This window comes from Pelophylax lessonae, assembly GCF_965119305.1.
Source record: "Pelophylax lessonae genome assembly, chromosome: 13".
NCBI lineage: Eukaryota > Metazoa > Chordata > Amphibia > Anura > Ranidae > Pelophylax > Pelophylax lessonae.
Genome location: NC_138780.1, coordinates 177,334,411 through 177,360,772, shown reverse-complemented (window position 1 = coordinate 177,360,772; position 26,362 = coordinate 177,334,411). Strand labels below are relative to the sequence as shown.

Here is a 26,362-nt window from a genome sequence, read left to right as displayed (position 1 = left end):
CTCTGTGCTGGATCTGCGCCATGCTACGCAAATATACGGCCCCACGGAAAAAAGCCCAGTCTAGTGGGACCACATATTTGTGTGAGGTCGGCATCAAGGGGTTAAAACTGTGCAGCTCTGACCAATACTGAATAATGCCCTTGCTATAGCTGTAGGCCGTGTATGTACCTCATGAAGCCTGACTTGAAAACCCCCAGGACGTTGCTAAGCAAGGCCTAGCTATCATTGTTCACCTTCGCTATCACAGAAGCAAGCTCCTTCCCTTATTCAAACCTCCCCACATGCTCTTCTTTCTCTTCCCTGATGCAGTAGCTCTGAGCTCAAAGTTTGAGACCGCACTTTTGTAATGGCGAAGGAGAGCAGTAACAGCTAGACCCCACTTAGCAACGTCCTAGGAGTTTAGCCTGTCTTTCCATATGTTTTGGCAGGAATAATATTCTTAATTTGCAATGGTAAAGATTTTTTTCTAGGCCTGAAAAAAACACAGAACATCGCAGTACAATTTTATTGTTCAGCATAACAAAGATGAGAAATAAATAAAATTTGTTATACATAAAAAGTACATACAGTACCGGAAAATAAAAATCTGAGGTAAACGGAGATCAGCTTCAGGCACGCGACATGTATATTTACACACACCCCAATATATATATAATATCCATCGTATTGTACTTTCTGTAAAGTGCTTATTGGTACATTGCATTTCCGGTAATATCTACACCCTGCTTTAAAGAATGGCAGGCCCAGTGCTTTTCAGCTGGAGGGAAGAGTGGAAAATATGGCGTCACTCATGGCAACCGACCAGGTGCTAGTTTTCATTTTTAAGCTTCACTAGAAAATGGCTGATGAAAGCTGACTGGTTGCCAAGAACGATGCAGACAATTCCACTCCCCCCTCAGATTTAATACACAAGGTCCAAATTCTGCTACATGAAACGCACCGATATGAAGTAGTGCAAATGATATCATAACCTGAGACTTTTTCATGGGTGCTCTGCAAAAAGGGGTGAAGCTGTGAAGAAACTACACAAAATGGAGGGAGCCATCTTCAAGAGTGATAGTAATTAGTATCAGGGGACTAATGGAACTTAATGGAAGTGAAATTACAGGCTGCAGCCTAATGAAGGCTCACTCTGGCTGCACAAAATGGATGAAGCCATCTTTAGAAGTGTTATTATTTATTATGAGGGGACTATTGCCATCAAACCAGGCCCTCGAGTGAATTTACAGGCCGCAGCCTCGCAAATGCTCACTCTGGCAGCACAAAATTGAGGAAGCCATCTTAAAGAGTACCATACCTCCCAACTTTCTGAAATGGGAATGAGGGACACCAACTAGTAAAAGTATGTAGGCATAGGACACCCTCTTAAAGCGGTAGTATCCCGCTTTTTGACACTTTTACCTACAGGTAAGCCTACAATAAGGCTTACCTGTAGGTATAATTAATATCTCCTAAACCGGCACGGTTTAGGAGATATTTGCAGTGCATGCAGCCGCTCACGCGAGCGGCGCATGCACTCTGAAGGTCCGGGGGGACCTTCAGTTTTCCTAGCCGGCAGCTTGCTGGAAAATCACTCCCGCGCGCATGCGCGGGAGTGACGTCATCGCGGCTCCGGCCAATCACAGCGCCGGAGCCGCCGAACCCGGAAGAGACGCCGAGGGATCATGGCGGCGCCCGCAGCGATGTCCCGGGGTCCGTGTCGGGGCTTCGTTCTAAGGTAAGTTATACATAATGAGCTAGTATGCGATGCATACTAGCTCATTATGGCTTTGTCTTGCAGGTTTTTTTTTTTCCCTTCATTTTCGGGTTTACAACCGCTTTAAAGGAGATTTGTACTAAAAAATGATTGGTTAGACCCACAAGTGCTTTTTTACCACTGCTATTCCTTTATATTGGCTTCTGAAATGTACAAATGCAGCAATTTAGAAATTGGATGAAAGGTTTAGCACTGGGAAACACTTTTTGATAGAGAAGTAGTGCATTTTATATACAACTATATAGATCAGACCAAAATGAGGGAGAAATGAGGAGGAAAGAGGGACTTTGTTCCAAATCAGGGACAGTCCCTCGAAATCAGGCACAGTTGGGAGCTATGGAGTATTATTATTTAATATGAGGGGACTAAGAAAATTTAGCCAGGCTCTCAAGTGAATTTACAGGCCGCAGCCTCATGAACGCTTACTCTGGCTGCACAAAATGTAGGAAACCATCTTAAAGAGTACTATTATTTAATATGAGGGGACTAAGAAAGTTTAGCCAGGCTTTCAAGTGAATTTACAGGCCGCAGCCTCGTGAATGCTCACTCTGACATCACAAAATGGAGGAACCCATCTTAAAGAGTACTGGTATTTTGTATGAGGGGACTAATACAATTTAGCCAGGCTCTCAAGCTAATTTACAGGCTGCAGCTTCAGGACTGCTCACTGTGACTCCACAAAATGAAGGGAGCCATCTTGAAGAGTGCTATTTGTTTGTGGGGACTAATGAAGTCAAGGCAGGCAGGCCCTCAATTAATTTACAGGCCGCAGCCTCATGAATGCTCACTCTGGCTGCACAAGATGGAGAAAACAAACTTCAAGAGTGCTATCAGTTAGTATGAAGGGACTAATGAAATTTAACCATTCTGTCAAGTGAATTTACAGGCAGCAGTCTCATGAAAGCCTACTCTGGCTGTGAAAAATGGAGGAAGCCATCTCCAGAAGGGCTATATATTAAGACATTGAGCCAGGCCCTTAATAAATATACAGGTCGCAGCCATGTGAACACTCACCCTGACCACAGAAAGCGGAGGAAGCCATCTTCACAAGTGCTATTTATTAGGATAATGAAGTTAAGGCAAGCTCTTAAGTGAATTTACAGGCCACAGCCTCATAAACGCTCACAATGACCGACCAAAACGGAGGAAGCCATCTTCAGCAGTGATGATATTTAGTATGAGGGGACTAATGATATCGAGCCAGTGCACTAACAGGCTGCAGCCTTGTGAACGCTTACACAAAATGATCGTCATAATTAATTTTTTAGAAAACAAAATGGCCGCCAACACAAATCCTTTGCCTGTGTTTAGTGAAGTAACGCACACAGTTCTGCTTTGGGACACGTTCATTAGGTCTAAAACGGTTGGTTCAGACAACAAATTGTCTGCACTCAGATGACAGGCCCTCCGTTTTCTGAAGTAAAATTAATCTTCTTGCACAGCTCATCCGTTTTTAAATGCACCATTACTAAATAAACCTAGACTCCATGATAAAACAAGCCTTATATATGAAAATGCCTGAATGAGGAGCTGTCCGTGTTGCCCATAGCAACCAATGAGCTTCTTGACTAGCGACAGTTAAGGCAAATTTTCCTTGGCTGCTATGGGCAATGCAGTTTCTATTTCAGTTACTATGGTACGTTCGGCTGAATAGGGAACATTAAGCAACACTGTTCAGTCTGAACACAAGACAACTTCTGCGTAATATTTTAGCACTTCGTGATTTTCACAGTTTAGCTGTCTATTTTTTATTTTACAACTGTGTGATTTTCAATGTTTAGTGGTCTATATTTCAGCCTGCACAAGTGTTAGAAATGTCCCCCATTATCCTTTAGCCAATATTACATTATCCACCGCTGACAGGCCACCAGGCCGTGGCCTAAGGGAAGAGGGCCGCCATGTCAGTTGCGTGTTTCCCTTTTTTGTACTCAGCCAGTGGTTTCTATAACAAAACAGTAGCCCTTTATTTTACATAAAAAAAAATTAGCTGTACAAAGTAAAGTTTCATCCCGAAGAATAAAAACTCAAAAATATCTTTTGAGTGCAAAGTAAGTAGCAATTAACGAACACTGACCAGGGCACTGTGTTTTCCTCCATTCGCCTCTCTTATATCACCCACTGATACGTTCCTTCACTGCGCTCCCCCGGCCTGAGCAGAGCACTGAGTCTGATTCCTGTGTAAGCTCCATATCAGAGCTTACACAGGGATAAGGAGCTCCTTCTTTTCCCTCCCCTGGTGTTGGGGAATGGTGATTGCCCACTCAGGCCCGTGTCCTGTTTTCTTGGTGGAAAGGGAGAAGGTCACATGCTCCCCCATACCCCTAAGGCCCCTTTCACACTTGTGGGACTTAAAAGTCACACGATTTTACCGCGACTTTGTTGCCGCAATTTTGACGGGATATTGACTGGGCTTGAAGCAATGCCTATGTCTTTGGACCTCAAAATGCACCCAAATCAGGCCAAAGTAGTGCAGGGACTACTTTGAAGTCGGTGCGACTTCAAGTTGCACAGATATGAACGGTACTCATTGGAAATAATGGAGAATGACTTGTCATGCCATTTTGCAGTCCCAAATCGCAGGACAAGTCGCACAAGTGTGAACAGGGCCTAAGTACCAACAATTTTGAGGACGCCAACAAAATGGCAGGGGAGCACAATGAAGGTACTAGCGGGAAGGAGGTGGTTTATTACTTCTGCCTCAAACAGGGCCGCTTCATGTTAAATGCGTTGATTAAGCTATGACAGAACGCAATAGTGCGGTGGAATAAAATAATATGCAGAAAGCTTTGCCTTGTCCCAGGCCTCTGCAGTCCACTGCAATGAGAGTGACTGTCATAAAAATAATTGGTATTACACCTCCCTCGTTACCGTGTCTTCTGTCTGTGAAGCAGAGAGGCAGATGGAATGAAAACTAAGGGGTGTATATATGAAAAATGAGCTGAGCTCTTCATCCTGTGAAACATTGTACATTGATTCTGTGCTAATAGGGCAAATGCTAAAGTTATTAGATTTTTTCTTTCCAAGTTGACTGTTATCCTTGATATAGAATAGAGTGAATCAGGAATATAACACATTATGGCCACTAGATGGAGCTGACAATTATAGTAGATAAGTATTTATTTTCTATTATCATCAGCTCCATCTAGTGGCCATAATGCAGTATTTTCCTGGTTCACTTTATTCTGTATGAAGAATAACATTTGGCCTTGAGAGAAGATAACATTCATTTTTGCCCATTTTGTACATGTATTTTTACAGGGCAAACAGCTCTATAAATACACCTCATAGTGCCCTCAGCAATACAATCTGTACAATACATTTGTGGTCTACAGTGCCACCCTGTCTGAATTATTATCCAGTGTAAAAATACATTCTGCAAAAATGGAACACCTCAATGGTCTCATAAAGCTGCAAGAAAAGTGTGTTTTGCCATGGCAGCCAATCAGATGCTTTTCAAGCTTAAGATTAAAAAAAAAAAAAAAATCTGCAATCTGATTGGCTATTTTGCACCTCAGCTTTAAAATATATTAAAAACCAAAGATGTTTTTTTTTTTTTAGTTTTGGATACAGCATGAAAGGGCGAGAATCCCTGTCTGGTTGTATTGCTGTCTGTGGACATTACACCATTCGTTTGTCCTGGTGATCATTGTCTCTTGATTGAAAATCCATCATACAGGAAGTGACGGGAAACCCTTAAATAGGGACAACTTTTCCCCTCTCTTGAAAAAGGATTTCTTCTCACTTCCTGTTGTGTCTGCTGGACTGGAAGTGAGGGATATCCCGCAACAGGACACAGACAGCCAAAAAAAAAAAAATACGTCAAGGGGATCTGACCACTCATTACTCTATCCAAAACCAAAGCTCACCATACATGTTACATTCTGGACCATACAATCTCTATACAATCAACTTCAGATTTACTAAAACTATGTAATATGAGGACTCACCTAAACTACCCAATAAATCTGTCCCCAATCAATCAGACTACATAGTTGCTGGTAAAAGAGATTGTACAATCAGATTTTCTTGTGTGTGTGGAGCCCTACAGACTGCTGATACTTGTAGATCTGCAGATGCTCTAGAGCAGGGGGTCTCCAAACTTTCTTAACAAAAAGCCAGTTTACTGTCGTTCAAACTTTAGGGGGGACCGGACTGCACCCACTGAGAAAACAGCGCCACAACTTTGATATTAGGGGAAGGAATAGTGAGTGCCCCATCGTTGGTGCCAGTGGGAGGAATAGCTTCCTGTTGGTGTCAGTGGGAGGAACAGTGCCCTGTTGGTGGTGCCAGTGGGAGGTAAAGTATCCTGTTGTTTTTGTCAGCGGGAGGAATAGTGTCCTGTTGTTGGTGTCACCGGGAGGAATAGTGTCCTGTTGTTGGTGTCACCGGGAGGAATAGTGTCCTGTTGTTGGTGTCAGCGGGAGGAATAGTGCCCTGTTGTTGGTGTCAGTAGGAGGAATAGTGCCCTATTGTTTTTGTCAGTGGGAGGAATAGTGCCCTGTTGGCGTCAGTGGGAGGAAAAGTGCCCTGTTGTTTTTGTCAGTGGCAGGAAGAGTGCCCTGTTGGTGTCAGTGGGAGGAATAGTGCCCTTTTGGTGTCAGCGGGAGGAATAGTGCCCTGTTGTTTTTGTCAGTGGGAGGAAAAGTGCCCGGTTGTTGGTGTTAGTAGGAGGAATAGTGTCCTGTTGTTTTTGTCAGTGGGAGGAATAGTGCCCTGTTGGTGTCAGTGGGAGGAATAGTGCCCTGTTGGTGTCAGTGGGAGGAACAGTGTCCTGTTGGTGGAACCAGTGGGAGGAAAAGTGACCTGTTGTTTTTGTCAGTGGCGGGAATAGTGCCCTGTTGGTGTCAGTGGGAGGAATAGTTCCTGCTTGTTGAGAGTCAGTGGGAAGAATAGTGTCTTGCTGGGGTCAGCGGGAGGAATAGTGCCCTGTTGGTGTCAGCATGAAGAATAGTGCCCTGTTGGTGTCAGTGGGAGGAATAGTGCCCGGTTGTTGGTGTCAGTGGGAGGAATAGTGCCCGTTTGTTGGTGTTAGTAGGAGGAATAGTGCCCTGTTGTTTTTGTCTGTGGGAGGAATAGTGCCCTGTTGGTGTCAGTGGCAGGAATAGTGCCCTGTTAGTATCAGTGGGAGGAATAGTGACCTGTTGTTGGTGTCAGTGGGAAGAATAGTGTCCTGTTGGTGTCAGCGGGAGGAATAGTGCCCTGTCGGTGTCAGCGGGAGGAATAGTGTCCTGTTGGTGTCAGCGGGAAGAATAGTGCCCTGTTGTTGGTGTCAGTGGGAGGAATAGTGCCCTGTTGTTGGTGTCAGTGGGAAGAATAGTGCCCTGTTGTTGGTGTCAGTGGGAGGAATAGTGCCCTGTCGGTGTCAGCGGGAGGAATAGTGCCCTGTTGGTGTCAGCGGGAAGAATAGTGCCCTGTTGTTGGTGTCAGTGGGAGGAATAGTGCCCTGTTGTTGGTGTCAGTGGGAAGAATAGTGCCCTGTTGTTGGTGTCAGTGGGAGGAATAGTGCCCTGTTGTTGGTGTCAGTGGGAGGAATAGTGCCCTGTTGGTGTCAGCGGGAAGAATAGTGCCCTGTTGGTGTCAGCGGGAGGAAAAGTGCCCTGTTGGTGGTGTCAATGTAAGAAATGATACCTCATTGTTGGTGTCACTGAGAGTAATAGCGCCCTAAGGGCCAGATAAAGGCAAGCAAATGGCTGCAGTCTGGAGACCACTGCTCTAGAGCTATTAGGCCTTTCAAACTTTGATGGAACTACTAGTCTCAGCATGCCTTGCAGTCACAAAGTTTTTGAGCAGGAGCAGCTACGTTTATAATAATGCAATATTACCACCATAGAAATCACAATGAGGATAAAATGTGAGGCTGTGCTGATACCTGTAGTTCTAAAAAAAAAAAAAAAAAAAAAAAAAAAAGATTAAAAAGGCAACCTCACAAAGCAAAATACCTGCATCAGAAGCTTCTGTTCCATGTAATAATTTCATAATGTCACTGCCCAAGGACTAGTGAGTCAGGGGGATGACAGCTTCCATCAGCAGCTTCTCACACAGGTGTTTTGCTCTTCCTTTAAAGGAAAGTATGCGATTAGTGTTAAATAACAATGTAAAAGAATACGACATGGGTAATGTCAACACCGTCCACGTAAGTGGTTGCTGCATGCGCAGTCCAGGCACATGTCCAATCCAAGGGTCCTATTTTGGGATTTGCTTTTTTAAGGCCAGGGGTCTCAGAAAATCGGGCAGGGGCAGCTCCTCCAGGGCCTCGGGGAATCTGTTCGCAGGCAGAGCCCTGAGCAGGCTCTGCATAGATAAAGTGAAGAGGTTGGGGGGAGAGGCACCGGTCAGCCAGGTGTACAGCTCCTGTCCCAGCACCTCCCGCCAGGCGTCACGGTCCTCCTGCAGTCTGTGGCGGGTAGTAGGGGGTAGCCCCCCGGGCATGTAGAGAAGGAGCGAGTCCAGGCACAGTCGCTTGAGGCGCATGTCCTGTGGGCTGCTGCGGATGAGCTGCAACAGGTAGTCCATGGGTGTATCACCGCTAGCGTCCTTGGCGTTGGGGCAAGCGCCATGCCCCAACAGCAGGGTCAGGCACTCAGCTCTTTGCAGCTCGCAGGCCAGATGCACAGGGGTCTTGCCCATCTCCACCCGCTGGCACCCATGCCTGTTGAGGTAGGCAGCTCGGTTGGATGGGGGAAAGGTCCGCAGGGTGACCAGGATCTCACGCAGGATCTGTGCCCGGTCGTAGCGTACGGCCATGCTGAGATGGGGAGCCGCTGACTGGCAGCAGCTGAAGCTTTTGCTGGGCACGGCCAGGGCATCATGGGGAAAGTGGCTTAGCAGGTAACGGGCATAGGCCAAGTGGTCATGGACCAGTGCATAGAGCAAAGCTTCGGAGGGGGTGTAGGAGCTGACCCGGCCACCCTCCTCCCAGTGCAAGGCCTCCATCAGACGCATGTCCTCCAGCACCCAGACTGGCAGCAGGTCCCGCACCGCCTGGTAGAAGGCAAATGATGTCCTCTTGCATTGTTTCTGCGACTGGTAGTCAGAGGGATCGTTGGAAGGCACCCAACGCACACCGCCCGGCATATCTGCGTCTGGGGCTCTGGCTGCAGGGGGAACACATCAGTGAACACAGGGGGCGCTCCTCCTAAAAAGACAATGGACATTTGGGTGAAAAAACAGAAATATTGGCACCGTCTATATACAGTAACACTGCATACAATACAATACCACTGCATGCACAGAAAACAGCGGAGGGATACACTAAATACAAATAAAGTTTATACTAATGACAGCAGGCGGGGGTCTCCAGCCCTACCAGGTGCCTCCAGTAAAGTCCACTTTAAACTGGTGCTGCTCCCGGATGGTGACCCGGTTCTGGTAGGACTGGTCCGAAAGCCCCAATCGTCTCTGAACAGAATGACACCCGACACAATCTCCTATAACTGCTGTAAGCCGCCGCGCCTGCAACATGTGTGACCGGAGCCTCACAGAGAGCATAGCCTGAGAACATTCATAGGGAACAAACTTACATGCGGTTTCATGGAAGATCAGATATGTCATTTATTATAAATACACCACAAAGTGCGCCATGCATACAACACTCCCACACTATACAGTGCTTTGCGAAAGTATTCGGCCCCCTTGAACTTTTCGACCTTTTGCCACAATTCAGGCTTCAAACATAAAGATATAAAACTATAATTTTTTGTGAAGAATCAACAACAAATGGGACACAATCATGAAGTGGAATGAAATTTATTGGATATTTCAAACTTTTTTAACAAATAAAAAACTGAAAAATTGGGCATGCAAAAATTATTCAGCCCCCTTAAATTAATCCTTTGTAGCGCCACCTTTTGCTGCGATTACAGCTGTAAGTCGCTTGGGGTATGTCTCTATCAGTTTTGCACATTGAGAGACTGAAATTTTTGGCCATTCCTCCTTGCAAAACAGCTCGAGCTCAGTGAGGTTGGATGGAGAACGTTTGTGAACAGCAGTTTTCAGTTCTTTCCACAGATTCTCGATTGGATTCAGGTCTGGACTTTGACTTGGCCATTCTAACACCTGGATATGTTTATTTGTGAACCATTCCATTGTAGATTTTGCTTTATGTTTTGGATCATTGTCTTGTTGGAAGACAAATCTCCGTCCCAGTCTCAGGTCTTTTGCAGACTCCATCAGGTTTTCTTCCAGAATGGTCCTGTATTTGGCTCCATCCATCTTCCCATCAATTTTAACCATCTTCCCTGTCCCTGCTGAAGAAAAGCAGGCCCAAACCATGATGCTGCCACCACCATGTTTGACAGGGGGGATGGTGTGTTCAGGGTGATGAGCTGTGGGGCTTTTACGCCAAACATGATGTTTTGCATTGTTGCCAAAAAGTTTGATTTTGGTTTCATCTGACCAGAGCACCTTCTTCCACATGTTTGGTGTGTCTCCCAGGTGGCTTGTGGCAAACTTTAAATGACACTTTTTATGGATATCTTTAAGAAATGGCTTTCTTCTTGCCACTCTTCCATAAAGGCCAGATTTGTGCAGTATACGACTGATTGTTGTCCTATGGACAGAGTCTCCCACCTCAGCTGTAGATCTCTGCAGTTCATCCAGAGTGATCATGGGCCTCTTGGCTGCATCTCTGATCAGTCTTCTCCTTGTATGAGCTGAAAGTTTAGAGGGACGGCCAGGTCTTCGTAGATTTGCAGTGGTCTGATACTCCTTCCATTTCAATATTATCGCTTGCACAGTGCTCCTTGGGATGTTTAAAGCTTGGGAAATCTTTTTGTATCCAAATCTAGCTTTAAACTTCTCCACAACAGTATCTCGGACCTGCCTGGTGTGTTCCTTGTTCTTCATGATGCTCTCTGCGCTTTAAACGGACCTCTGAGACTATCACAGTGCAGGTGCATTTATACGGAGACTTGATTACACACAGGTGGATTCTATTTATCATCATTAGTCATTTAGGTCAACATTGGATCATTCAGAGATCCTCACTGAACTTCTGGAGAGAGTTTGCTGCACTGAAAGTAAAGGGGCTGAATAATTTTGCATGCCCAATTTTTCCGTTTTTTATTTGTTAACAAAGTTTGAAATATCCAATAAATTTCATTCCACTTCATGATTGTGTCCCACTTGTTGTTGATTCTTCACAAAAAAATAGTTTTATATCTTTATGTTTGAAGCCTGGAATGTGGCAAAAGTTTGCAAAGTTCAAGTGGGCCGAATACTTTCGCAAGGCACTGTATATATTCTTCATTACCATGTATGCAAACCCTAACAATCAACTTCTCCTTTTGTTCTATTAAATATACCATGGGAAGAGTTTTCTTAAATCTGTTCGATAAGTGGGAAAAACCCCTTTGTTAGAAAGTCAGAGCTCTCCTGTGCAGGTTTCCTGTGTTATCTCAATGGATCTATTGAGCCCTCCTAGTTCTTACCTCAGATAACAGAATAATAAGGCCTCATGCACACACAACGTTTTTACAGCCGCTGTTAGGGGCGTCTGACGTTTTTTTTAGAACTGCCTCTAAACGCCCCTCCATGTTATCCTATGTGTCCATGCACACATAAACTTTCAGAGGCGTTTGGAGGCATAAGCATTCCGGGGCAGTAGAAAAAAAACAACAGCCTGTGTGTCCAGGAGCAGAAGCTGTTGAGCTGTAAAAACGAAAAACGCTGCTAAACGCTATTAAACGCTGTTACATAGTTAGTGTTTTTCATGAATTGCTGTGCAAAATACAGTGTGACATAAAAAATTGCAATGACCACCATTTTATTCTCTAGTGTCTCTGCTAATAAAAATATTTAATGTTTGGGGGTTCTGGGTAATTTTGGAGCAAAAAAATTATGATTTTTACATGCAGGAGTGTAATGTTCCGGTACCTTTGATACCCTAAATTACACTTTCCACAAGTGTATGCGCCCTACCATTTACTTTTGGAAAGGTGCGCATACACCTTTAAGACTGGAGCTGTCATCACTCAGCGCCGGACTAGATGGCTATTTAAGGCGTCGGCTCTCACTCACATGTGTTCATTCAAACACCCTTACTTGGATGCTAACCTTGCTTGAAGCTTCCATGCTTGCAAGCTTACTTCGCTGACGGAACCTCGCTGCGCTGATCCCTGTATCCCGCTACTGGATCATCCGCCTCTCCTGAACCACCCTTCGGCTGTATCGCTAATAGTGCTAAGTACCCCGCAGGGGAATTCTCTATAAACTTATACTAAGCTTACACTATCTAGCTCTGCATAGTAAAGACTGTTTATTACATCTGCATAAACTAGATTGCTAGCTCTTGAGACTACTGCTACTTTTCTGCACTGGGTTGATCTCTTTTGTATGTCCACCTGCTATTCTATCATCTGCTATCATACAACATTGCTAAACCTTCCTGCATCCATCTGCTACTGTCTCACCTTCAAGTGTCTATCACCTACCACCTCCACTCAACCTATCCCTCAACCTTCATCATTGTGTTACCACATACATAAAGTCACTCTAGGAACCAGCTTGCTAGTTGTGTGTATTTACTGGCTGAAATAAGACCTTCCACACATGATGAGTCATTGAGGTTGGGAATGGTATCTCAGCATATCTCTTACATGACTACTGACGTGGAATTATTTCTGCAGCTGAAAATCCACACCATATAAGAAACGCAGGAGCGTTACAAGGAGAAGAATGCTGGATTTTGCAAGGTATGGAAGCGGTCAAATAAAAGAGGCTCTGAGGAAGAGGCTAAGCCTCGAAACGCGTTAGCCATTACGAACTCAAAGGACAACTTACCCTCGGATTACATGACTGAGGATTGCGTTCCTCATGTGATATGCTTTTAACCAAGAACTCGTTTGTGAGTATTTTTAATCTTTTCTTTTAAATAAACCAACCAAAGGATAATGCACTAGGCCTGTGCGCCCCTGTGTTTGTTTGTTGTTTGCAGGTCAAATAAATTTACATTGATTAACGTTAAAATGCATAAATGCAGCATTAACACAACGCACCACACTGTAGCAGCCTTGATCCCTTGTGGTGCCCTGCGTTCTTTCAGTACAGTAAAACGCTGGTCACTGTGGTATGTGTGAACAGGGCCTTAGTGCACTGCGGTGTGGCTCATTCTTAGTGGCACTCCAGCGCACCCTGCTGGAGGAGGTCAGCAGTACACCCGTGGTGTAGCGCACTGCAGGTCAGTTTTCCGGGCCATTGAAGTCAGTTGCCAGACCATTCGTTATGAATCGACCGCCTAACGCATTGCACATTAATGTGTGTGCGTTACCACAACGGACGCCGGCGGTTAGGTGTGTCTATGTTGTGGAAAAAGGGATAGGGGGAGGGTTTCATTAGTTCATCAAAAGAAAACTGGGCAGGGCTGACCACAGAAATGCGCAGACTGCCAACACACAAAGTGACATTTCTGGGAGATCAGCAGGTTATATTTCTGTATTTGCAGGGCATTTCGGGCCAGTTCACACCCCAAATTCTGCGTTCCGGAGGTTTTTCTGCATGTGCGTTTTTGATACATTCTGGTGTGTTTTTGATGCGTTCCAGTGCATCCCCCCCCCCTTTTTTTCATCTCAGTTGAGGGCATGTGCGTTTTTGAAGTGTTTTGCCACGTTACAGATGCGTTCCATGCAGAAAAAAAATGCAAAATGTTCTACTTTTAGCCCCAATTCACACCAGTGCGACTTGTCATGAGACACCCTATTTGTGCCTATGGAAGCATTCAAAACAGGCACAGATTTGAAAAAGGTCCCTGCACTATTTTTGGCGATTTCATGTGCGACTTGCATAGACATCTGCGCATGAGTCGCACAGATGTCGGCAAGTCGCACATGAAATTGCACTGACAGACAGATTTGAAATTGTGGCTGAAGTAGCGTGATTTCAAAGCCGCATTTAGTGTGAACGGGGTCTTATTGACTGCACTGGAATGCACTGCAGTGCCACTGGAATCCATGGAAGACACTGTGCATGCGTTTTTTATGCAGAATTAAAAAGGCACTGGACTGTATGTAGTGTAAAGGCTCCATTCACACTTGTTCGACTTGTCATGCAACTTTGGACATCAAAGTCGCATACCAAGTCATTCCCCATGTTTTCCAAGGATAACCATTCATATATGTGCGACTTAAAGTTGCAGCAACTTCATACTGTAGTAGTTCTTGCACTACTTTGGTCTGACTTTCATGCAACTTGAGGGCCATAGACTTCAATGTTAACCCTCAAAAGTTGCTTAAAGTTGTACATGATTGTTATACAATGCAACAGTTGTCGTATCCAAGTTGCACCCATCCAAAGTTGCACCAAAGTTGCACTCCAAAGTCTGTGCTACTAGTACAAGTATGAATGGAGCCTAGATCAGCCCTTAGGCTCCATTCACACTTGTACGACTCCAAAGTCCAGTGATGCAACTTTGGATGGGTGCGGCTTGTATTCGACTTTGGCTTTATCCAATGATAATTGAAAACTGTTGCACAAATGTTGCATGTATAACATTCAGGTGCGACTTTCATGTGACTTCTGAGGGTTTACATGACACTCAAGTTGCAAGAAAGTTGGAGCAGGAACCTTTTTCAAGTCGCCGTGACTTTAAGTCGCCAATATTTTTAATGGCTGTCATTGAAAAACATGGGGTCATGCAACTTTAGCATCCAAAGTCTCATGACAAGTTGCACAAGTGTGAATGGAGCCTAAGACCCTGTTCACACGCCTGACAAGTCGCCGTGGGTCGCCTGCCATAGAGTAGCACAAGACCCATTCTAATAGGAGCGACACTAGTCGCTCCGACTTAGAAAAAGGGTCCTGAGCTTCTTTGGGGCGACCTGGAGAGACCTGCATAGACTTCACAGGTCGCCCCGGCAAGTCGGGTTGCGCCTATGTGAACTGGCTCTAGCGATCAATCACAGGAAATCTGCACGTACTGAATGTATATACAGTAGTACATAAGATTTCCCTGACACACAATTTATCCAGAAGATTTACCCCCTTCCTGACCAGGCCATTTTTTGCGAATCGGCACTGCATTACTTTACCTGACAATTGCGCGGTCGTGCGATGCTGTACCCAAAAAAATATATGTCCCTTTTTCCCCACAAATAGAGCTTTCTTAAGGTGGTATTTGATCATCTCTACGTTTTTTTTTTTTTTTTTTGCGCTATAAACAAAAAAAAAAAAACGACAACTTTGGAAAAGAAAAAAAAACAATATTTTTTACGTTCTGCTATAAAACCTATTCTACAAAAAAAATGTAAAAATCGAATTTCCTCATCAATTTAGGCTAATTTGTATTCTGCTACATATTTTTGGTAAAAAAAAAAACATCCCAATAAGCTTATATTGATTGTCTTGTGCAAAGTTATAGCGTCTACAAACTATGCGATATTTTTATTTATTTATTTTAAAAAAATGTTTTACTAGTAATGGCGGTGTTTATCGACTTATAGTGGGACTGCGATACTGCGGCAGACAGTCAGACACTAACTGACACTTTTTGGGGACCAGTGACACTAATACAGTGATCAGTGCTAAAAATGTGCACTGTCACTGTACTGATGAAACCGGCTGGGAAGAAGTTATCAGAGGCGATAAAAGGGTTAAAGTATAACTAAAGGCAAAACTTTTATTTTAGTTGTTTAAGAGTGGAGAAGGGTTAGAACCCCTGTCAGTTTTTATTGCTCTCTGTGCCCCCTTTAGGGAGATTCCCCCTCCCTATTTGTCCTGTTTACCATTATCATCGAAGGTAAAAGAAAATCCCATATTTTAATATGGAAATCTTCCATAGGGGGGCGCTGTTTCTAATGAGGTGGAGGTCCCCAAGGAATTCCCTTTATTTGCAGGGATTTCCCCTCACTTCCTGTTTGGTTATGGGACAGGAAGTGAAGAGAAATCTTTGTATTGGGATACAGATGGTGAACAAAAAATCTGACATGGGTTATAACCCTCCCTTAATCTATCCAAAATGGAAAAAAAAAAAAAGTTTTTCCCATAGTTCTACTTTAGCCGTGTGCCTAGCTAGTGATTTTGTGTACTGTGGGGGAGGTGCTGTTACTATGGGAAGGCATTGATCCTTATCTCTGCTTGGCAGGAACCCAGGATCCATGCCTTGCCTACTGACAGAACGGCGACCTGCCTTGTTTACATAGACAGACCGCCATTCTCCCTCTGTACAGAACAATTGGCAGGTGCCAGAGGAAATCGAGTCTGCGGTACCTGCTGATCAGCTCTCGCTGTGTGTGATCACAGCAGGACGAAACAGCGCCCCCTACCTGGGAGTGTTGGATCACTTACTAGGTATGCGATTCGGCACAGCAGTGTCACTTTGCCGCCGTATATGTAAGTTATACGGTCGGCAATTGGTTATGGCTCACATACAGTATCTCACAGAAGTGAGTACACCCCTCACATTTTTGTCAATATTTTATTCTATCTTTTCATGTGACAACGCTGAAGAAATGACACTTTGCTACAATGTAAACTAGTGAGTGTACAGCTTGTATAACAGTGTAAATTTGCTGTCCCTTCAAAATAACTCAATACACAGCCATTAATGTCTAAACCACTGGCAACAAAAGTGAGTACACCCCTAAGTGAAAATGCCAAAATTGGGCCCAAAGTGTCAATATTTTGTGTGGCCACCATTATTTTCCAGCAATGCCTTAACCCTCTTGGGCATGGAGTTCACCAGAGCTTCACAGGTTGCCACTGGAGTCCTCTTCCACTCCTCCATGATGACATCACAGAGCTGGTGGATGTTAGAGACCTTGCACTCCTCCACCTTCTGTTTGAGGATGCCCCACAGATGCTCAATATGGTTTAGGTCTGGAGACATGCTTGGCCAGTCCATCACCTTTACCCTCAGCTTCTTTAGCAAGGCAGTGGTCGTCTTGGAGTTGTGTTTGGGGTCGTTATGTTGGAATACTGCCCTGCGGCCCAGTCTCCGAAGGGAGGGGATTAGGCTCTGCTTCAGTATGTCACAGTACATGTTGGCATTCATGGTTCCCTCAATGAATTGTAGCTTCCCAGTGCCGACAGCACTCATGCAGCCCCAGGCCAAGACACCTCCACCACCATGCTTAACTGTAGACAAGACACACTTGTCTTTGTATTCCTCACCTGGTTGCCGCCACACAGGATTGAAACCATCTGAACCAAATACATTTATCTTGGTCTCATCAGAGCACAGGACATGGTTCCAGTAATCCATGTCCTTAGTCTGCTTGTCTTCAGGAAACTGTTTGCAGGCTTTCTTGTGCATCATCTTTAGAAGAGGCTTCCTTCTGGGATGACAGCCATGCAGACCAATTTGATGCAGTGTGCAGCGTATGGTCTGAGCACTGACAGGCTGACCCCCCCCACCCCTTCAACCTCTGCAGCAATGCTGGTAGCAGTCATACATCTATTTCCTAAAGACAACCTCTGGATATGACGCTGAACACATGTATTCAACTTTTTTAGTCGACCTGAGTGGAACCTGTCCTGTTAAACCGCTGTATGGTCTAGGACACTGTGCTGCAGTTCAGTTTCAGGGTCTTGGCAATCTTCTTATAGCCTAGGTCCTCTTTATGTAGAGCAACAATAATTTTTTTTCAGATCCTCAGAGAGTTTTTGCCATGAGCTGCCATATTGAACTTCCAGTGACCAGTATGAGAGAGTGAGAGCGATAACCCCAAATTTAGCACACCTGCTCCCCATTCACACCTGAGACCTTGTAACACTAACGAGTCACATGACACCGGGGAGGGAAAATGGCTAATTGGGCCCAATTTGGCCATTTTCACTTAGGGGTGTACTCACTTTTGTTGCTAGTGGTTTAGACATTAATGGCTGTGTGTTCTTATTTTGAGGGGACAGCAAATTTACACTGTTATACAAGCTGTACACTTACTACCTTACATTGTAGCAAAGTGTAATTTCTTCAGTGTTGTCACATGAAAAGATAGAATAAATATTTACAAAAATGTGAGGGGTGTACTTACTTTTGTGAGATACTGTACATTCCTTACGCACATTGTATTACGTGGTAATGTGGGGTGCGTTAGCGCGGCGAATATACACTAAGACTTGCACAAACGCATTACACACTTATATAATTATAAATATTAGATTGTAAGCTCTAACGAGCAAGGTTCTGATTCCTACTGTAATAAAGTGTATTGTATTTGTACTGTCTACCCTTAAGTTGTAAAGCGCTGCGTAAACTGTCAGCGCTATATAAATTCTGTATAATAATAATAATAATAAATATAATTGTATATAATTTATAGCAGGCCATATACACACACTGACATCGGTCACACTTCTTACTGCAATAATCATAAAACATAGAAACATCTCTGGAGGCGCCAGTCACACCTAAAGCGTATCAAAGCCAAAGAGCAAACATGTAATAAATTGCAGCCTACCAGTCCTGAGATGTGGCGGCTGCATTCGTTTTCCTTTTTTAAGGTAATTTCACCTGCTGATCCTGCCAGTAACCCACTTCCTGTCCTAAGGTGACAATACTTACTGCATTGCATGGATGAAGCAGAAGCGTTGTCACTCTAGGACAAGACTACAGGACATCTCCTCATCTCAGAAGGTGTTTTGTAGTTCACACAGAGAACAAGGCTGAGGTCAGCAGAAGTGAGGGGCACAGGACGCTATCAGCTCGCTGGATTTCTGGCAGGATCCACAATTATTCTTATTGCATTTATCAGACAGATAAAACAAAATACTTTAAGCGCTCGTTCACATTGAATGCGGGGTTTGTAATTGTGCGAGTTCAGCTTCAAACCCGCATTTTAGTGCGAGTTGGGGGGGCGATTTGAACGAAATCTGTGCAGGTTCATGCACAGATGTTTACTGAAATCGCCCCCGAAGTCGCCAAAAGTAGTGCAGGAACTACTTTTGGAAATCGGTGTGACGCCGCAAAGTCGGCCTCACACCGATTGGGACAGTGTCATTGCCGGCAATAGGCAGCGATGTGGACGGGGCTCACAAGTGATCTCTGTGCGATACAAACTGCAGGGCTGAAATCGCATGGATTCACAACAAAATGGTGCAGGACCCTTTTTTGGTCCGCACTGGAATTGGATCGCATGGGTGTTCACATTTATGCAGTTTCCTGTCAGTCCGCACTGTGATTTGCGAACCGATCTGGGGGTGTCATTAACTTTACATTGACACCCGCAGTGGTTCGCAGATCTCAATGTGAACCGCCGACGATTCAGGTGCGATGCGGGAACCTGCACAGGAATTGAGCTGGTTCCTGCATCACACAAGTGTGAACCCAGCCTTAATATTCTCTTGTAGATTGTCAGCTCTCACGGGCAAGGCCATCCTAACCCTCTAGTATTGTAAGTTTACTGTCTCCCCTTAGGCTGCTTTCACACTGCTCTCTTGAAAAAACACAGTAAAGACGCATAGGCCACTTTTTCTGGACTCCTGACTCCAATAATGCACCTGTGAAACTTGGACATGTGACTCAAAAAACCACAATTCATTGCGGGAAATGGAGATGCATTTTTGGTGCGCTTTTGAAAAACTCACCAATGATGCAGCATGCAGGACTTTTAAAAGCGCACCGCACCCCATTTACAGCCGGTCACATGCAAACAAGGAGATGCTGTTTATTGGCTCTCTTCACCTCACACTGGCAGAGTGTGAGCTGAGGAGAGCCAATCAGTGGCATTTTCTTACAGCGGTGACATGTATAGGTAATCAGGGCACTGATCATAATGCAGCCCCAAAAGTGCCCATCAATGATGCCACTCTGTGCCCATCATTGAGACCAATCAGTGCTGATTTTGAGTACCTATTAGTGCCTGCCCATCAGTGCCACCCATTAGTGCCTATCAGTGCCCATCCGTGCCACCTATCAGTGCCCATCAGTGCCACCAATCAGTGCCCATCTGTGCAGGCTATCAGTGCCATTAGTGCCACCTATCAGTGCTGCATATTATTGCCACCTATCAGTGGCCATCAGTGCTGCATATTAGTGCCTCCTCATCAGTGCCACCTCATCATTGCCAATCTGTGCAGCATTAGTGCTGCATATTAGTGCCACCTATCAGTGCCCATCAGTGCTGCATATTAGTGCCTCCTCATCAGTGCCCATCTGTGCAGCCTATCAGTGCCCATTAGTGCCACCAATCAGTGCTGCATATTAGTGCCACCTCATAGTGATCAACCGATATCGTTTTTTTATTGCCAATACCGATATTTTGGTCATCGCATATCGGTATCGGCCGATATTTTTCGTAAATTAAAAAAAATAATAATTTTTATTTATTATTATTATTTTTTTTTTTTTTTACAGGTACTCTTGTGGAGGGATCTGGGGGGTCTAAAAGACCCCAAACCCCTCCTCTGCACTTAAAAGCATTCAAAACGCCAAGTTTGGCTGTTTTGAATGCTGTCATTTTTTTTAATCTGGCGCCGAGTACCTGGAAGTGATGTCATGACATCACTTCCAGGTTTTTACATTAAGACCCGATCAGAGCCGAATGCGGCTTTGATGGGGTCTTCGGCGGCCGTGCAGGCTGGTTACCCGGGTCTCCCGGTGGGACAGGAGACCTGGGCGAGCTGCGGAAGGTGGCGGGAGGGGGGGGGGAGGGACGTCCCCTCTCACTCCTTGTAATGACAGCGGACAGCTTCTCAGCCGCATTGGTTGTCATTACAAGACAGCCGACCGTCGGCTATGGACACCGGTACCGGGGTGATGCCTCTAGCTGCAGACATCACTCCGGTATAGCACTTTCCCGAAATATGGGCAATATCGGTCACCTCCGGGGCTGATTCCCATATATCGGGGAAAGCGTGCAGATCGGCCCCCGATATATATTGGCTTTGCCGATAATCGATCGATCCCTACCACCTCATCATTGCCCATCAGTGAAGGAGAAAAATTACTTATTTACAACATTTTCTAAAAGAAAAACATTTTTTTTTTCCTTCAAAAATGTTGGACTTTTTTCATTTTTTAGCAAAAATGTAAAAGCCCAGCGGTGATTAAATACCACCAAAATAAAGCTCTATTTGTGGGAAGAAAATTATAAAAATGTAATTTCGGTACAGTGTTGCATGATCGCGCAATTGGTGCAACAGCACTGAAAGCTGAAAATTGGTCTGGGCAAGGAAGGGGGTGAAAGTGCCCGGTATTGGGGTGGCTAAAAAAAAACCTTGAGTCTTTACAACCACTTTAACTGCCTATGTTTACCACCCCCTGATTGCAAAGGTAATGAGGGGCTGCAAACATCACTTTTATTTAACCAATCCTCTGCAGGCTGTCAGAGTGATCCCCACAGCCTCTTCTCCCCTGCTTTCTCGCACCCTCAGATCCTCTGATGTCAGAGCGATCCCCACAGCCTCTTCTCCCCTGCATCCTGGCACCCTCAGATCCTCTGATGTCAGAGCGATCCCCACAGCCTCTTCTCCCCTGCTTTCCGGCACCCTCAGATCCTCTGATGTCAGAGCGATCCCCACAGCCTCTTCTCCCCTGCATCCTGGCACCCTCAGATCCTCTGATGTCAGAGCGATCCCCACAGCCTCTTCTCCCCTGCGTCCTGGCACCCTCAGATCCTCTGATCTGATGTCAGAGCGATCCCCACAGCCTCTTCTCCCCTGCATCCTGACACCCTCAGGTCCTCTGATTTCAGAGCGATCCCCACAGCCTCTTCTCCCCTGCATCCTGACACCCTCAGATCCTCTGATGTCAGAGCGATCCCCACAGCCTCTTTTCCCCTGCGTCCTGGCACCCTCAGATCCTCTGATGTCAGAGCGATCCCCACAGCCTCTTCTCCCCTGCATCCTGACACCCTCAGATCCTCTGATGTCAGAACGATCCCCACATCCTCTTCTCCCCTGCATCCTGACACCCTCAGGTCCTCTGATGTCAGAGCGATCCCCACAGCCTCTTCTCCCCTGCGTCCTGGCACCCTCAGATTCTCTGATGTCAGAGCGATCCCCACAGCCTCTTCTCCCCTGCTTTCCCGCACCCTCGGATCCTCTGATGTCAGAGTGATCCCTGCAGCCTCTTCTCCCCTGTGTCCTGACACCCTCAGATCCTCTGTCAGAGCGATCCCCACAGCCTCTTCTCCCCTGCTTTCCCGCACCCTCAGATCCTCTGATGTCAGAGCGATTCCCACAGCCTCTTCTCCCCTGCTTTCCGGCACCCTCAGATCCTCTGATGTCAGAGTGATCCCCGCAGCCTCTTCTCCCCTGCGTCCTGACACCCTCAGATCCTCTGATGTCAGAGCGATTCCCACAGCCTCTTCTCCCCTGCGTCCTGGCACCCTCAGATCCTCTGATGTCAGAGCGATCCCCACAGCCTCTTCTCCCCTGCGTTCCGGCACCCTCAGATCCTCTGATGTCAGAGTGATCCCTGCAGCCTCTTCTCTCCTGCATCCTGACACCCTCAGGTCCTCTGATGTCAGAGGGATCCCCACAGCCTCTTCTCCCCTGCGTCCTGGCACCCTCAGATCTTCTGATGTCAGAGCGATCCCCACGGCCTCTTCTCCCCTGCTTCCTGACACCCTCAGGTCCTCTGATGTCAGAGCGATCCCCACAGCCTCTTCTCCCCTGCGTCCTGGCACCCTCAGATTCTCTGATGTCAGAGCGATCCCCACAGACTCTTCTCCCCTGCTTTCTGACACCCTCAGGTCCTCTGATGTCAGAGCGATCCCCACAGCCTCTTCTCCCCCGCGCCCTGACACCCTCAGGTCCTCTGATGTCAGAGCGATCCCCACAGCCTCTTCTCCCCTGCGTCCTGGCACCATCTGATGTCAGAGCTCAAAGCCCTGCAATGGACGCGAGAACAGTCTACAGCTGGAATGAAGGGGTGTAGAAGACTGCGCCGGCCGCTAGGGAGGGGGGGGGGGTGGTAAAAACTGATGTGCATTTAACCCTCGCAGTGCAGGGGCCACCCCACTCCAAGAGATCAATTGTTCTTTTCCCGGAGATGGACTTTAAAATAAAGTGACAGTTGAGTCCAATGAGATGTGAAAATGACAGTCATATGGCTACTATAAAGATCCTTCTCCTTGTGTTATAGGACTGTGAATGGAGCCCCCTGCCATCCATCATCAGTGTGTACACTGTGCTCTATAGGGGTCAGAGCCCTGCCAGGCATTGTACAGGTCTATAGATTGCTGGTCAGGGAAGGGTGCAATACCTGCAGATACATCCTCCATGCAGAAGGGAGCAGCAGTACAGACAGCATGCAGGCTGATCATGACACAGCACATACAGGGGGGTCCATATACAACACCCAAGGATAATCTATAGGGCCCCCATAATAATGCACATGGGGAGGGGGAAGGGGGAGAGGGTCTTGTCAATGCACCATCAATGATTTCTGCATGGGGATTTACTAATAGAGAGAATTCTGCAATCATCAGCATTGCAGTAGAAGGGCCCCCAGCAGTACAGAGAATGAATCTGTCATTGCAGTAGAAGGGCCCCCAGCAGTACAGAGAATGAATCTGTCATTGCAGTAGAAGGGCCCCCAGCAGTACAGAGAATGAATCTGTCATTGCAGTAGAAGGGCCCCCAGCAGTAGAGAATGAATCCGTCATTGCAGTAGATGGGGCCCCCAGCAGTACAGAGAATGAATCTGTCATTGCAGTAGAAGGGCCCGAGCAGTACAGATGGGAGGGGGGGGGGGGGTGTATCTATCATTGCAGTAAATGGGGTCCCTAGCAGTACAGATGGGAGGGGGGTAAATCTGTTATTGCAGTAGAAGGGCCCCCAGCAGTAGAGAATGAATCCGTCATTGCAGTAGAAGGGCCCCCAGCAGTACAGAGAATGAATCTGTCATTGCAGTAGAAGGGCCCGAGCAGTACAGATGGGAGGGGGGGGGGGTGTATCTATCATTGCAGTAAATGGGGTCCCTAGCAGTACAGATGGGAGGGGGGTAATTCTGTTATTGCAGTAGAAGGGGCCCCAGCAGTACAGATGGGAGGGGGACTCGGTGTATCTGTCATTGCAGTAGATGGGGCCCCCAGCGGTACAGATGGGAGGGGGGTGTATCTATCATTGCAGTATATGGGGCCCCCAGCAGTACAGATGGGAGAGGGGTATCTATCATTGCAGTATATGGGGCCCCCAGCAGTACAAATGGGAGGGGGGTAAATCTGTTATTGCAGTAGAAGGGGCCCCAGCAGTACAGATGGGAGGGGGGCTGTATCTGTCATTGCAGTAGATGGGGCCCCCAGCAGTACAGATGGGAGGGGGTGTATCTGTCATTGCAGTAGATGGGGCCCCCAGCAGTACAGATGGGAGGGGGTGTATCGGTCATTGCAGTAGATGGGGCCCCCAGCAGTACAGATGGGAGAGGGGTGAGCCAATCATTGCAGTGCAGTCAGGGGCCCCCAGCAGTACAGATGGGAGGGGGTGTATCTGTCATTGCAGTAGATGGGGCCCCCAGCAGTACAGATGGGAGGGGGGGTGTATCTGTCATTGCAGTAGATGGGGCCCCCAGCAGTACAGATGGGAGGGGGGTGTATCTGTCATTGCAGTAGATGGGGCCCCCAGCAGTACAGATGGGAGGGGGTGTATCGGTCATTGCAGTAGATGGGGCCCCCAGCAGTACAGATGGGAGAGGGGTGAGCCAATCATTGCAGTGCAGTCAGGGGCCCCCAGCAGTACAGATGGGAGGGGGGGTGTATCTGTCATTGCAGTAGATGGGGCCCCCAGCAGTACAAATGGGAGAGGGGTGAGCCAATCATTGCAGAGCAGTCAGGGGCCCCCAGCAGTACAGATGGAAGGGGGGGGGGTGAGCCAATCATTGCAGTGCAGTCAGGGGCCCCGTGTCAGGCCCGGACTCACCCGTCCATGTCGCCGCTCTCCCGGCTCCTCTCCAGCAAACCTTCTCCGTCTCCGATCAGCATTTTTATTCTCGGAGTCCTGAAGGTCGTCAGGTCCGCGGAACTGTCCGCCCGCCGCTGATTGGCCGCCTCCCGGCACGCCCGGCTCTGATTGGTCCCCGGGGACAGACGAGCCCTCTCCTTTTTCATTTTTTTTCTCTCCGCTGTGATGACGTCACCGGCTGGCGGAGTTCCAAGAAAGTTCAGGCTGTTGGGAAGTGATAGCGGGGTGTCCCCTGTGTGTGTGTGTCCGAGGGGGTCACCCCCTGATCCGGGGCTTTCATCCTACAAGTCCCAGCATGAAATGTCTCCACCCCCCTGCTTATTATAGAACTACAAGTCCCAGCATGACATGTCTCTATCCTCCTGCTTATTGTATAACTACAAGTCCCAGCATGGCATGTCTCCATCCGCCTGCTTATTATAGAACTACAAGTCCCAGCATTACATGTCTCCATCCGCCTGCTTATTATAGAACTACAAGTCCCAGCATGGCATGTCCCCGATCCCTCTGGTTGGTGTAGTACTACAAGTCCCAGCATGACACGTCCCCAGCCTTCTGGTTATTATAGAACTACAAGTCCCAGCATGACATGTCCCCACCCCCCTGGGTATTGCAGAACTACAAGTCCCAGCATGACACATCCCCAGCCTCCTGATTATTATAGAACTACAAGTCCCAGCATGACATGTCCCCATCCTCCTGGTTGGTGCAGAACTACAAGTCCCAGCATGACATGTCCCCATGGTCCTGCTTATTATAGAACTACAAGTCCCAGCATGACATGTCCCCATCCTCCTGCTTATTATAGAAATACAAGTCCCAGCATGACATGTCCCCATCCTCCCTATTATTGTAGAACTACAAGTCCCAGCATGACATGTCCCCATCCTCCCGATTATTTTAGAACTACAAGTCCCAGCATGACATGTCCCCATCCTCCTGGTTGGTGTAGAACTACAAGTCCCAGCATGACATGTCCCCATCCTCCTGGTTATTATAGAACTACAAGTCCCAGCATGACACGCCCCAGCCTCCAATTATTGTAGAACTACAAGTCCCAGCATGAAATGTCCCCATCCTCCCAGTCAGTGTAGAACTAAAAGTCCCAGCATTACATGTCCCCATTGTCATGGTTGGTGTAGAACTACAAGTCTCAGCATGAAATATCCCCATCCTCCCAGTCAGTGTAGAACTAAAAGTCCCAGCATTACATGTCCCCATCCTCCTGGTTGGTGTAGATCTATAAGTCCCAGCATGACTTATCCCCAGCTTCCTGATCATTGTAGAACTAAAAGTCCCAGCATGACACGCCCCCAGCCCCTTGGTTATTGTAGAACTACAAGTCCCAGCATGACATATCCCCATCCTCCTCGCCAGTGTAAAACTACAAGTCCCAGCATGACATGTCCCTATCCTCCTGGTCGGTGTAGAACTACAAATCCCAGCATGACATGTCCCCATTCCCCTGGTTGGTGTAGAACTAAATGTCCCAGCATGACATGTCCCCATCCTCCTAGTCAGTGTAAAACTACAAGTCCCAGCATTACATGTCCCCATCCCCCTGGTTGGTGTAGAACTACAAGTCCCAGCATGACATGTCCCCATCCCCCTGGTTGGGGTAGAACTACAAGTCCCAGCATTACATGTCCCCATCCCCCTGGTTGGTGTAGAACTACAAGTCCCAGCATGACATGTCCCCATCCTCCTGGTTATTATAGAACTACAAGTCCCAGCATTACATGTCCCCATCCTCATGGTTGGTGTAGAACT

General features: G+C 46.8%; 1 protein-coding gene and 1 long non-coding RNA gene across 2 annotated transcripts; one reads left to right on the top strand and one right to left on the bottom strand.

Moving 5' to 3' along the window:
- Positions 1-508: 508 nt before the first annotated feature.
- On the top strand, positions 509-3,420 carry LOC309543310. The gene is made up of 2 exons (XR_014224776.1): positions 509-1,288; positions 2,091-3,420. It is a non-coding gene; the product is annotated as an uncharacterized lncRNA (long non-coding RNA).
- A 4,256-nt stretch (positions 3,421-7,676) lies between these two features.
- ANKRD9 (ankyrin repeat domain 9) lies at positions 7,677-24,695 on the bottom strand. Its single transcript, XM_082275484.1, has 2 exons — positions 24,551-24,695; positions 7,677-8,891 (listed from the first exon to the last, which is right to left on the bottom strand). The coding sequence occupies exon 2, from the start codon at positions 8,828-8,830 to the stop codon at positions 7,940-7,942; it is 891 nt and encodes a 296-aa protein (XP_082131610.1). The 5' UTR covers positions 8,831-8,891; positions 24,551-24,695; the 3' UTR covers positions 7,677-7,939.
- Positions 24,696-26,362: the final 1,667 nt, after the last annotated feature.